A 14,256-nucleotide genomic window follows, 5' to 3' on the forward strand; every position below is an offset into this window, starting at 1 on the left:
AAAAGAACATTGTGTGTCTGATGACTCCTTCAAAATAGAGAAAGTACAGATTTCAGTATGTAATGCTCGTGATTAAGATGTCTTGCTAAGCTGATTGCTGATACAGTAGAATTTTATCTGATGGAAAAAGTCAGGTGAATCTACAAGTTATAAACTTGTTAATTGCAATTCTGATATTTGTTTTATATTAGCTCTATTTTTTTTTTTCTTAGCACTGTAATTGTTGTTTCCAGTTTGTCTGCTTTGCTTTTGTTTGGCACTTGTAGAAGTGCTTAAAGCACACCAGTTTGCCAGAGGTGACTCTTCTTGAAATAGCCACAAAGTAAGGAACAGTTGCCAGGAAATGTATTACAGTCAGGAGCTAAGATGAATTTTGAAAAATAACTTTCCATTGTGGATGAAACTCCAATGGCAGAGGTGGGGACAGCTAGATGTGCATCAGTGGGAGCTATGTCAGGCCATAAAGAGGTAAAGAATCTGTTTTAAAACGTTTTTTCTTGTAGAACAGAGGTCTGAATCCCTCCAATGCCTTGAATCCAGGAAGGGTATTCTCCCCTGTGAGGATGTTTAGTATTGTGAACGTAGACATTGCACTCGCTAGAAAAGGTTTATGCTGTTTGTTGTGTTAGAATCAGAAATGTGACCCTTTTTATGTACAAAAAGCATATTTAATTTGGGTAAGGACAATATTTCAGTTTGTGGGCATTATAGCTTGCCTTATTTCTCTTCAGAAAGGAGAAATTAGATTACATTTACTTTTTTTTTTTTTTTACAAGCTATCTTGTAATAGCTAAAAACGTTGGTCTTCAGTGAATCCTTCTCAATGACTACAAGTCTGAAATCTTTAAGAGGATAGGTAATTAATGGCTAATTGTAATTTCTTCCAAATCCATCTTTCTTCATAAGGACTTCGGCATACACTTTTTGCTTTAGGTTTCTGTTTCCAGGTGTTCTTAACAATCTCAGCCAGTTCACACACTTATTGCAAGTATCACTCCTTGCTTGCTTTGGCAGATACATTCAGAAATCATACTCATCTGTGAAATGATGATTAAGTATGCCTGTATGTGTTTTGTATACCTCACTATTTTGTCTATTGTGCATCTCCATGAATGAGAACAGAAATAAGAGAAGGGTATAAACTGTGTTTAAGCAATTGCTTACCAGTGAAAAATTACAGGAAGTTGACACTACTGGCCTAGCCTAACTGTGAATTTTCAAAGGCTGCTTAGCTTTCTCCCTAAACTTAGAGGCTTGTAAAACTAGGCTGTTGCCTTTGCGGCTACTGGCCCTCTTCATTAAGAGCTGCCCTGAGAATCAGTTGTTGACAGGTTGAGAGCCTGTTGATTAAAAGTAGGGACCAGACTAATAAAGGGCATCTAGTGATTGGGGTCCACTGCAAGCCAACTAATTGAGGGGAGCTTGTTGACAAGGCCTTCTTACATCAGCTGCAAGAGGTGTCATGTTTGCAGGCTCTCATCGTGATGGGGGATTTCAACCACGCAGATATCTGCTGGGGAAAACAACATTGTGACCTGCAAGCAATCAAAGAGACTCCTGTTATCTACTGATGACAACTTTCCGTTTCAGATATTGGACAGAGACCTACCAGAGATCAAGTGTTTCTGGATCAGGTCCTCGTGAATGCAGAAGAGATTATTAGAGGGGTTAAGATCAGAAGCAGCTTGGGCTGCAGTAACTATGTTACTGCATGTTCATGATCACAAGGAACATGGGTCTGGCAAAGAGTAGAATCAGGATCCTGAACTTCAAGAGAGTGAACTTGAAACTGTTTATGCAATTGGATGAGATCCCCTGGGAAACTGTCTCTGGGGACAGAGAAACAGAACAGAGCTGGCAGCACTTCAACGATGCCTTTCTGAGAGCACAAGAGCTCTCCATTCCCCAGAATAAAATCAGACAGAAATTGGGCTTATCCAGCTTGGAGGAGAGAAGGGTCTCAGGAGATCTCAATGTGGCCTTCAGGTACTTGAAGGGAGCTAAATAGCAGCAGGGGACTGTCTTTTTACACGGTCTGATGGGATCCTGGGCAGCCTAGTGGTTGGCAGCCCTGCCCAGGGGGTTGGAACCAGTGGATCCAAACAGTTCCTTCCAACTGTGAGGCCGTTCTGAGTCTTTCCAGTCTTCTCCCTAGTTATCCTCAGGAGGAGTTGCTTATTTTCCGTGATCTAATGGCAAGTGCTTTTTCTTTTTTTTTTATTTCCTTTACGTAGACTTCTTCGGATGAGAGAAGTTTTTTCAGTTATGAGTTAATATGGATGCAAGTTGCAACTCTTCTTTGCTTTCAGTAGTTTTAATAAGTAAGCTTGCCTAATTTTTCAGACAATTTCTTAAATTTCAAGGAAGAACATACTAAATGTATTTTGTAAATTTCTTTAGTAGTGGTCTACTAATTAGAACTGTCCAATAAGTTCTCCGTTCATCCTTTAATGTACACAGTTTAAAATAACTTTCTTTAAATTTATTTCTGCTGATATTTCATTTGACAAAATTGACTTTCTTAATATGCCTTGGATGCCTTCTCACTTTTAATGAGTGTAATTATGCTGGACAGTGTTTTTCTAGGTAATTTTTAGAACAAAGCAAAATGAAGTTTGTGTCAAATATTCTGTTTGCTAGTGAGAGAGCACAGGAAATTGTGTTTATACCAGTCCACTTGTAACTAGAGTAAATGGAAACGGTGGCTGGGTACATCTTTTTAGTTGCTCTTGTTCAGTGTTCAACCTTAGTTTTAACCAAGCAGAATAAATACTTCAGATGACTAATTCTCATTTGAACTGTTGTCTTTTCAGATATTTTGCTGTAACTTCTGGGGAAAATATTCCTGTGTAATTTATTTTTACCTTTCCCCCCCAAAAAAAATTTCACTTCTTTAAGTTACATTTTTCTCTTGGATTTCTGTAGGTATGTGAGAATCAGCTTTTTTTTTTTTTTTTTTTAAATAGCCAGCACTTATTTTTTGTTAAATACATCATGAGCTTACCAAACTTCTTGCTAAGCTATATTTTCTAATTTCATTTGCAAGCCTTGGTGTTTCTGATGTATTCAATGATAGTATGATTTGTTCTCTTCAAAACTTATGAATCTTTACAGAAAAATCTGCTAGATAAACTGTGTTCTTTCTTGTTAATTGATTGAATCTAGTGAAATAGTCCAAATGCTCTGTACCTTCTACTGCAGAGTTTATCAGTTATGACCATCTTGTTTGGCCAAATTCTTGAGTCTTTCTTTCATTTGTCTATTAAATTTAAAAAGTACTGGAAAGTTCTAACAGATATTATAAGTCTGTTTGTCCCCTTTGAAAATAAGTAAAGACTGGACTAAACCGAATTCCTTGAATTCGGAGACACTGGAAAATCCAGTGCTGTAATGTGTTCTGGTGATGTGAATTAAGATAAGGTTGGTCTTTGTCTCTCAGCAAAATTGTATTCTTGTGCTTAGGTGAAGCTGTAGCCTTGTCTATTACTGAGTTTCATTGTAATCCTGTTTCTAGCAGTCATTCTTCAAACGTATCATTTAGTTTTTGTCTTCACGGATTAACTTGAATGTAATCATAGCAGCAAATAATCCCTGTTTTGCAGAGGGATTGTTTTGCCACTTTTCTGCTTTGCAAATTACATTTATGCATTAGTCAAGGGAAGCCCAAGTGGTGTGTCTTGAGAGCCTTGCTCTCTCATGTTGGTCTCTGGCAGAATGTCACAGACAATTGGAACGTGGTAGCTGTCTGAGCTGTCACAGCCATTGGCTGGCTGGTTCAGCCTTCCAAAGGCAAGACTTGCTGCTCACTGTATAAAGAAACTGCAAGGATGTCTCAGAATGTTTGTTTTCAGACCCGAGTAGAATTCTTAACAATCAGCTCCATTTTATAGGCGTGTTAATAACAAGAAACACTTCATGTTTTACACATGAGTGAAAGTTTTGAGTCACCTTTAAAAAACATGCTGAAGACTCCCTTCCATCCATCTTCTGCTCCTTCCTTAGAAAACGAGATTTAAAAGTTTATACATTCCCAGAGCCTTAATGGGAATTCCAAAAAATAACAGGGATTATCTGGAATGGGATGGTTAGTAGGCAAAGTCTAAAAGATCACGGAGCAGAAATTGTTATGCAGAACTGGTAATATTCTCATTAATTGCCTTGAGTGTTGTGAGCTAAATAATTGCTTCTTTTAACTTAGTAAGGTTCACTGAACCTAAAAAGAGATAAGCATTCTTTTACTTGAGAAACAATTAGTTACACTCTTGATTTGCTAACTTGAATATTCATTTTAGTAGGAGTTGAGACTTGTCCAACTGTTCTTGCTGAGTCCTGATGAACTTCTAAAGAGTGTGGTGTTTTTTCAGTTTGTTGTGCAAACTTATATTGGGAGGGGTGATTGTGAAAGAATTGTGTATAATTATCTGTCCCTTGAAGCTGAAAATGGGTGTATACTGTGATGTCTGGATATATTTGATTCTTTATAATTTAAATTTTTTTCCAGTGTACACGTCAGATCATCTCTGAAAAACTGGGTCGTGGCTCAAGAACAGTAGATCTGGAATTGGAAGCTCAAATAGATATACTGAGAGATAACAAAAAAAAGTATGAAAATATCTTGAGGCTGGCACAGACTCTGTCTACACAGCTCTTCCAGATGGTACATACCCAAAGGCAACTTGGAGATGCTTTTGCTGACCTGAGTTTGAAATCATTGGAACTTCATGTAAGACTTTTATGGTGTTTTAAAAAAAAATACATAACGAAACGGCAGAGATGAAGATAAGCCCAATTGACTTGTGCAGGTTGTGTGGTAGTTAGCAGCCGGTCCTATGAACATTTGTTAACATCATTACGTATTCTTTTTGTTAAAAGCATCTGTAATTCATTTAAAACTGTAGGATATCACTGGAGTTATTGTAGTTCTTAAGTGTTTCTAAATGTTGGCCTTTAGCTGATGATTGGACTTGGCAACTGACAACTTTGCTTTGTATAGAAAATGCATTTTACTATTCCTTTTTTCTTCTAATGAGATGTCAAAGCGTTCTGGAGCATTACTTCATGTCAATTACAGGATGTCTCTGGGGAAATAAGCCTGGCAGTGGGTAGAGTAGGGCACATTACTTCACTGCTGCATGTTTAATGTGAGTAAATGATTTTTCTGTAGTAGAGTCAAGCACTGAGATTTCATCTTGTAGTCTTTTTTTAATCATAATAATGATGGTAAGAGGACTAATTTTTCCTTTTATGTTTGGAGTTTCTGAGCAAGGAAGGCAATCTTCAGATATCTGCATTTGGGTTGTTCTTAGACGTTCACAAATTTATGTAGCGCTGTCACTTCATTACTGATCACAAAACTCTTGTAAAGAAAGAGAAGGTAGGTGTTGCATACCAAAAAATAAGTTGGTTTGCTTCTATGTAAATCCTTCTGTACTTCCAGTGTTAAATCAACTTCATACTCTGCCTGATCTCTTGGGAAACCACTGTCAAGGGGCTTAATGATTCCCTGGAATGTGGCTAATGAGAAAGCCCAAATTTGGTTTGTTGTTATTAAATGTCACTCTTAAGTTTATTTTTCCCTTTTCATGATTGCCTATTCTCATTGAGTTATAGGGAAAAAGAGGAGTAAATGTTTGTGTAGAAGAACTTTAACCAATAGCTAGTTTAAAAAAAAAAAATCAGACTTCCACTGGAGTACAGAAATTTTTAATATTATAGCCTAACAGATGAAGATCTCAAAATATGCCACTTCTAGCAGGTAAGAAATAAAATCTCCTAAGAGGAGTAGTTTTATCTGTTGATTCTTGACTCGAGCACGGGTATGTGGTTTGTGGCAGAAGTTAGTGATTGTTGTGAAGTGCGTGCTGAAGCTGGATGTTTCTTCCGAAACCTGGATTAATCTGGAATCATGCTCTTATTTAATGAACGGTTTTTTCATGAATAGCTTGTATTTCTAGTGGGAATACAGTTCCTCCAGGTCCTTTCAGCATCTTTTACTGGTCTTGGAATTTGTTTCAGTCATTCATCTCCTATGTAGATTATTGAATGGGGCTGTTCATGAAAATTAAATAAAGGTTTCTGCTGCTGTAATAAAAGTTATCTAACCTTTGCCTCTTGGAGACTTGCCTGATGTTTGTCTGTTTCCTCTTTGTGTTTTCCCTTTGTTTAATCTGTACTGCGTTGCCATCTGTAGCCTGGCCTGTTCTTGAATGTTTGGTTATCATTGCCTCCAAATCTTGTGCAGGACTAAAAGTAAAATTTCTGAACAGTTCAGTGTTTAATTTGATAAATAGAAAAAAAAGAAGCATAACCTGTTATAGGTAGTTTTTTTTGTACATGTTAACAAAATAAGATCTTAATATGGTATTTACAGAGGCATTACTTCAATATGTTCTGCTGTTTCTCTTTTGGATACAAAGATAACTCCTGGTTCCAGGCTCATATGCCTCTAATTATATAGAGTGGTGAATTCCAATTGTAATTGACCTGTGCATAGAGCATGAACTGAGTATAAACTCCCATACAGAAAGGATTTCCTGCCTTTCATAAGAGGTGTCTGCAGAGGTCATGGACAAAACTCAAGTTTTATATGAAACTACGAACCAGTAAAAAGACAGCTTTGGTGACCAGCACCAAATATTTTAATATGGTACACCACTGCAGTCCCATCCTTCTTACCCTCCTGCTTTGAACTGTTGGTTTTGCTCATTTGTGCCTGCAGTAATCTGGGTCACGGGACCAGCTGGAAGGCTAATTGTGGTCTTGCCTGGAGGAGGGAAAGATAGCACTAAATACTGCCAGAGGGGCAGTCCTACTTCTGCTTTTGTCTTTGCCTATATGCTCATGTTGCTATCTAGTTAGCAATGTCAGAGCAAAAGCAGCTGAAAAATATTTTTCTTGATTTCAACAGCATCTGTAGTGATTTGGCTGCCTACACATAAGCAGTGTCTAAAAGAAAGGAGATGGTAATATTCTAGCAGCATTTGTAGGCCCTTAGCTCATGAAAATTCTCCTTAAGTTCTCTCTATTTTCTCCATTAAACTGCTTGTTTCCACTGCATCTCGTTTTCTCTTTTTCTAGAGGCTTCTTCCCTTACCCTTGTCCATTAGCCTTTCTGTCATGAAGTCATTCATGTTTACATGAAATACCATTTGGCTTCAGCGTCTCATCTAGACAGATGAAAAGAAAATGGGAGAGTACAGCACTTCTGACTCAGCTATTGGCAGGGTGCAAGGCTAAAAAGACCGATTTCCAAATATGTTCCTAGTGTTTTATAATCCTTACAACCAGAAATTGTACTGTTTTATGAGAACTCCCATCTGCAGAATATGAAGATGCCATATGGATGACATAAATAATTGGACTTATTTGGCATCCATGCATTAGGAAAATTGTTGCAGCCTTGGTCAGTGCTTATGCTGCTGTCAAAAAAAAAAAAAAAAAAGCATTAAGAATCATATATCCAAATGTGACCAAAATGCCTTGGAAATAATTTCTCCCTGATCGCTTTGAAGTTTGTAGCTAATGTACATTTTTACTTGTGAACTGTTATAATGCTCAGCTTTTTTGGTCATTTACAGCCTATTAAAACATGGTAAGACTTTTTAAATTCAGTGCTTTTTTCCAGAATGTGTCAAGAGTAAAAATTACAGGCTAATTAATGCTGTGTTCCCTTATGAGTTATTTTACTGTATTTAATGTAGTGGTATTCCTGTTGGTATTAAAGAGTTACCAAGGCAATCATATGAGAGATGATGGATTAAAATAGTGCTGAATGACAATGTGAAAGTTACATCAGCATTTTTAAATAGCATATAAGATTTCAGAGTTGAAAGGAAAAAATCATTCTGAAATAGCATTTAACATCGTATAGTATCAAAACTGTAAGTAGTACTTTACTGATGTTAGAGAGATTTCATAAAAACGGTAAACTGAATATTCTATTGAAATCTTGCACGTTTAATTGTAACTGTATCCTAACAGAAGAGGCAGAATTTCTATGTCTGTGCTTTTGTCTTTTATATAGTTGCTGATGAATGTTATGATTTGAAATGATGTGCAGTTTTGTTTTCTCTGCTCTCTGTTTATAGGAGGAGTTTGGCTACAATGCAGATACGCAGAAACTTCTAGCTAAAAATGGAGAGACTCTTCTCGGGGCTATTAACTTTTTTATTGCCAGTGTGAATACATTGGTGAATAAAACAATTGAGGATACATTATTGACTGTGAAACAATATGAAAGTGCCAGGTAGTTATTCTATGTCTAGCTATTTTCATTATAAATTAATATTCAGGGAAAAAAAACTTTCAGTTTAGTTCTTGTATTTGAGCAACTAACCTGTTAGCTGTAAGCCTTGTCAGAATAACACAGTTCACATGTAACTGGGTTTTAACATTAGCCACCTCATTACATGTCTTCAAGTGTTTTGTAAATGTTCTGTTGTAGGCGTAATTTTACTTCATAGCTTTATTTCTCTAACAAGTTAGTAGCTATTATTTCCCTGTCTGCTAGCTTAAGATGATTTTCTACACCAAATAACAGTTCAAGGTGAACCATTATATATCTAGCTATATTGTAATTAGTGAAATCGTCTTTGAATGAAAGACAGTTTATACTGAGCTTCTTTTGATGCCCAGTGCTTGTAATTAACACTTCAGTTTTCATGTAGAAGTTGCAAGTTTGGTCTAGAAAGGGGAAAACAAAGAGGCATTTCTTAATGTGCAAATAATATCTAGCCGTCAATAATGGTTTCCTGTCCTGGAGTTTACTTTACTCTGGATGTAGTGCAGAACTTTAAGCCAGGCTTCCTTCTGTGTGGTTGGAGTTGTGGTCTTCATTGATACTTTGTTCTTGTCTGACTTTCAGGTTCATTAAAGAGTATATGTCTGTCTTATAATTTGCTGAAAGGTGTAGTTAATGCACATTTATTTTTGCTATTTTTAAGTCAAAAATTCCTGGTTTCTTGAGTTCTGAAGGTTTTTTCCTGCCTTTTTTCATTGCTGTTCTAATGCTTAAGCTTTTTTATAAGCAAAGTAGCAAGTCATTGCTTTGATATTTAGTTTAACTTTCAAACGGCCTGAAAAGTATAATTAGCCTCAATGTGAAGAACTAAACTGAAATAAAAATCCATCCACGCATTTGGGTCTTTCTCTTGAAATGTTATATAAAGTAAACTTATGGTTGGTCTTGTCAGTTATTCTGAATGTATGGTTCTTCCCTCCTAAAATACCTTCATGATTTTTTCTTTTCATTCATTAAAGAAAGTGTTTTGTTGCTTTGACAAAGCAAATATATGTTTATATATAACTAGTCTTGGCAGTGAGAGAATAGTTCACATTTATTTCTGTGCCTCGTCTTTCCTTTCTCCACTTGGACTTCAGTGCTCATCAGTTTCCCCCTCTTCTGTGAGTTCTTTATTCATCTGTTTCCTTTTTGGAACTAATTCCTAAATTCTTTAAATAATGAGAATCAGGAAGAGCGCTGTGAATTCTGTATTTACTGTTATCTCAGAAAATATGTATTCTTTTGGAGTGCTTGTGCCACCAGCCCCAAAGTCGTTTGTATTAACAGTTTTTAGTTCTGTTACTTCCAGTTTCAGAAATATCTATGTGAGAGAGAGTATTAACAAAGCCAGAAATAGATTGATTTGTTCCTTTAAAATTGGCATCCATCACATGTTGATACAGAACATTCCATTATTTTAAAACTAAAAGAAAACTATGGGAGGAAGAGCCCTGCTTTGGGGAGGGCTGTGCATGACCCTGACTGATTTCTGGCTATTGTCAGTTGCTGTACCTGGTCAAGTGTTCCATGGCACTGAAGGCACTGCACAAAGGAGCAGTACTGTACAGCAGGACAAGGGGAACAAAAAAAGAGAAAGCTTATTACTGTGTTTGTTTCATCTATCTGTACTCATGTTTTTAAATATAAAACTAGTTTATCTGGCAAGGATCCATTGTTCAGTAGGCTTTTCTGTAACAATGGAAAGCAGAAGAGAAATTCACTGATATCCTTACACTAATAATATTCCACAGGTGCTTTTCCCACCTAAAAATGCTTTATACTGATGAATAGAAAACTTAACATGAAATAATTTTGTTAATGAAAATGTACTCAGTGTTTCTAAAGACAGTGCCTGATAGAATAAAATACAACTTCAAAGTATTCTAAAGACTATTTTGATATATTTTTTTTTCCATTAAAACAAGAGAAAAGGTATGACTGTGTATGTCTTTGTGTGATCTAACTAATGTCTTTGTACCAGCTAACATGGAAGGATATCAAGGAGGCTTAGTTTTTAGTTGTGGTTTTTTTTTTTTTTTTTTTTTTTTTTAGATAGTGATATATGAAGACTAGATGGCTCAATTAAAATGTTATCAAGCAAGTGCCCGTGCATAACATGAGTTCCATTTTCACTAGCAGTGCCTAGGACAGAATTTCTTATTTAGTGCTTTTTATTGTTGGCACATGTTTACTTTTTAATTACTGCTGACTTGGGTAGATAAATTAGGAAACACTTTCTACTTAGTCTTATTTACAAGCTGGATATAACTATTGATTGCAGAATTAGCTTGTTTACTTGAGTAACTTAAGTGTTTGTTGTTGCAACTCAGCTCCCTCAGTGGCTGTGTTGGTCCAGTGTATCTGATTTCCTATGTAAATTAGATGGATCATCAAGAGGGTATAAATAACATGTTTTCTTTCAGCTTTTTTGTTAGGGCAGGCAAATTCCAAAACAGTTCTGGGATAGTGACTGTAATTGGAACGTTTTAAAATCTTTGTGACACAGTTAGTGAGCCACTGCTCACTTGAAGGAGATGTCCAGCTCTTAGTGCTTCTCTTGCTCTTGCTGAAAACTCTTAGGACAAAAGACCAGTTCTGACTAGATAACTGAGTTAATAAGCAGAGATGTTCCAGGAAAGAACCTGACCTCTGAGGCCAGCACATAGCAGGAACAGGCTGCCCAAGGAGGGCACCTGTCTCTGGAGGTGTTTAGGATCAGACTGTAGGGGCCCTGGACAACCTGATCTAGTACTTGATCTAGTAGCTGGCAACTCTTCTTGCAGCAGGGGAGTAGGAAGTTGATGGTCCTTGAGGTCTCAAACCATTATATGATTTGATGAAAACAAAAGGTTGGAAGCATGTGGGTGAGACAGGAGCAGAAGGGCAAGGGTATTTGTTGAGGCTTTTTTATATGATGTACATAAGGGTGTTGTTTTTTCTTCCTCCTATTTATCAAGAGAATTGACAAGTTTCATCACTGTTTTCTGTACTTGACTGCTTTGTTAATTTGCTATTGTAATTGGCCCTATATGTGAAGTCTGTTTTGAGGCACTTAGCCTTTAGATTTTTTCCTACCCCTCTTTCTTCTCAGGATTGAATATGATGCTTATCGAACAGACCTGGAAGAACTTAATCTTGGCCCTCGTGATGCAAGCACTCTACCAAAGATCGAGCAATCACAACAGATGTTTCAAGTGCATAAAGAGAAATATGACAAAATGCGTAATGATGTATCTATCAAATTGAAATTTCTGGAAGAAAATAAGGTAAGCTGCACCTTCTTCTAGTGTTGTGCTTACCTTTTGTCCTGGAAGTCTCTGCTTTGCTAAAAATGCTTTAGCTATTTCATCTTAAAATACATTTTAATCTAGAAGTAGAGCAAGCCAAGAAAATGAACTTAATTTTCAGAATTAAGTAGAATTACCAGTGGATAATATAGTTCTAGAGGAGGCAACTTTAAAAGCCCTTAATTAAGTTACTGCAATTACAGATGACAAATCTTATGGCAGTAAGTTTTTGGTTGATACAGGAGGCTTAATATGTATTGACATAGAAGGAAAAAATGTAATATCTAATCAATAAAGGCACATAACCCCTGATTTAAGATTACAGTAATATTTACATCTAATAGTGCTGTCCTGGGGGATATGCATCACGAAATTTAAAAGAGCTGTGAAGAGGTTACTTCAAAATGAAACTTAATGTAATAAAAAAAAAAAACAACCCTGAATTGAAAATTGCAGCTTTCTGTAGTTAATGCCCTTACAGTTTCCTAATTCTAAACTTTAGAACTGTAGGCATGAAGTTTTTGTCACCAGAGGTGTTCATTCAAGCTGTGCCATTTCATCTCTGCCCTCCTAATGACAGGACTCTTACCCCCTCTTATTCTGCTTGCCAGACAAAAATACATTTGTCAAACAGGGCACACTGTTAAACTGTGCTTTCTTTGGTAACGGTGTCCTTCTAAATGTTTCTAATTAAATTTTTAGAAAGATGGTCTTTTGAGATCTGAATTTTGTTCATTAATTAGATTGTTTAGGAAACACCAGTGAAGCTAGCTTCTTAGTGACAGTCTTGAATTAAGATCTAGCATCCTGTTAACAGTTGCAGCCTATAAATTTTGTTTTTGTAAGACTGTTTTTTCCTTCCTACTGCTTCCCCTCCCTCCCTTGCCCCGCTCACCCCCCCCCCCCCAAAAAAAAAAAAAGTACAGAAGGGACTGTCACATGCTTAAACCTTTTTATCACTGGTTAACTCTTCTTTGTTTTGATATTGGAGATGTCAAAATATTTTCTAACGGGAACATGTAACCTTGTTCCCAAATAAGACATAGGACTTTCAAATATTGGCTTATATATTTCTTTACTAAGAGCTTTACTGAAGTAAATTACCTTTTGCTGTTTTCTACTTACTTTGTAGTATTTTATATAAAGTAAGTTGTATAGGTTTAACCTTAATTCTAAATCTGTGAGGTGTTTTTTTTTTTTTCTAGCTTGCATCCATTTCTGGGTTTTTGTTCTTCTGTTCCCCAAAATGTTTCCTGGGATTCAGTGGGAGGCAGTGGTTACCGAAGTGATAAGTGTTTCTTCCCAATCTGACATCTTAATTCCTTTGTCCAATGCCAGTCATCTTTTGTCAATATCAATGTAGTGAAGCTCCTGTTAGACCTCATACTGATCCTTCAGCTAGTATTAGTGAATAGAAATGCCCAACTGATAACCATAATACCCATTATAGACACTACTTCTAATTTTTAGGCATATATGAAGTATATGTGACTGCTCTTAAGGTGATTACTTTTTATGTTGTAAGGATTATTAAATAGTATCATAGAATCACTCAGGTTGAAAAAAACCTCCAAGATCTTTGAGTCCAACCACGACCTAACCATTAACTTGTATAATCAGTAAGTATTAAGTCTAACAGAAACGAACATCTAATTCTTACAATCAGAGATGTTCTACTTCTTCCAAAGGTATGTGATGGCAATTGCTATAATGCCTCATAATTTAAATACCTATAAATACAGCATGTGCCTGACTGGAAGGAGGAGGAAGAAGAGCCTGATAGGTATAGTTGCATATGTATTTGTAATACAGCTGCTTCAGCTGGTGGTGTGGTGCACTCACTTTTTAGGAGATGGCTTACACTGAAGACTATATAGGATGCAGAACTCCCAAAGGGGAGAGCAATTTTAATATTGCTGAGCTCTTACAGTGGTCCCAGGGAGGGAATTAGTGGTTATTCTGATCCAACATCCCTAGTAACGTGGACTTCCCGATTATTTTGTGTGATCATCCATAGGCCCAAATTTAATTACTGCCCACTTAATAGAATGAGAGGTCAAAATAAAGGAAGATCTGGCACACAGAATACTATTTTATTTGGGCTTTCACGAAATACTTCATTTGTAGGCTGTTTTGGAATACCCACCACATTGCAGGTTTATTAATTCAACTCAAATATAGTTGTTTGAGTAGCTACATAAAACAAGGCATGGCCTTACCAGACTTATGTTACAATACACTAGAATGTGCAAATCTCTAGTCATTATTATTAATACATTTTGTAAAGGCTCTGAATCAAGAGGTAAGTTGATATTTGTTCAGTAAAAATGGTATGATAGCAGTGTAAGTTTTCTGTTGCGGATTTTAAAGCCTTTGGAGTCTTCTATATGCTGATACAGGATTTAGGACAGTAGAGTCTCAAGCTTAGCAGCCTTTTTTTTTTTTTTTTTTTACCTTTGGTGCTACAGAAAATGTGTTGAGAGGGAAGCTTGTATGGAGGAAAGAAGACAGTATTTTTACAACTTTAAATGTTTAGAATATCCAGGGGTGAAAACTCAATTACAACCTACATTATCTTGCATACGAAATGTAAAAGTTGCATCTTCTTCTTAGACTACTTCTATTTTTGTTTATCCACAAAGTTCAGTTTTACTTTGAGTCTTAAGTTTGCCAGGTGTATTATGGAGT

General features: G+C 36.3%; 1 protein-coding gene across 4 annotated transcripts in view; it reads left to right on the plus strand.

Annotated features, from left to right (window-relative positions):
- The window catches only part of ARFIP1 (ADP ribosylation factor interacting protein 1), a 40,259-nt gene that overhangs the window by 19,766 nt on the left and 6,237 nt on the right, over nt 1-14,256 (plus strand). For all 4 annotated transcript variants that reach the window (XM_042871016.1, XM_042871014.1, XM_042871015.1 and 1 more), the window contains 3 exons: nt 4,502-4,723; nt 8,088-8,245; nt 11,373-11,547. In XM_042871016.1, the coding sequence (XP_042726950.1) occupies nt 4,502-4,723; nt 8,088-8,245; nt 11,373-11,547 (555 nt within the window). The remainder of the gene's footprint in view (nt 1-4,501; nt 4,724-8,087; nt 8,246-11,372; nt 11,548-14,256) is intronic.

Source organism: Lagopus leucura, unplaced genomic scaffold, assembly GCF_019238085.1.
Source record: "Lagopus leucura isolate 7727_CA_CO unplaced genomic scaffold, USGS_WTPT01 Super-Scaffold_100004, whole genome shotgun sequence".
In the NCBI taxonomy this organism is placed as follows: domain Eukaryota; kingdom Metazoa; phylum Chordata; class Aves; order Galliformes; family Phasianidae; genus Lagopus; species Lagopus leucura.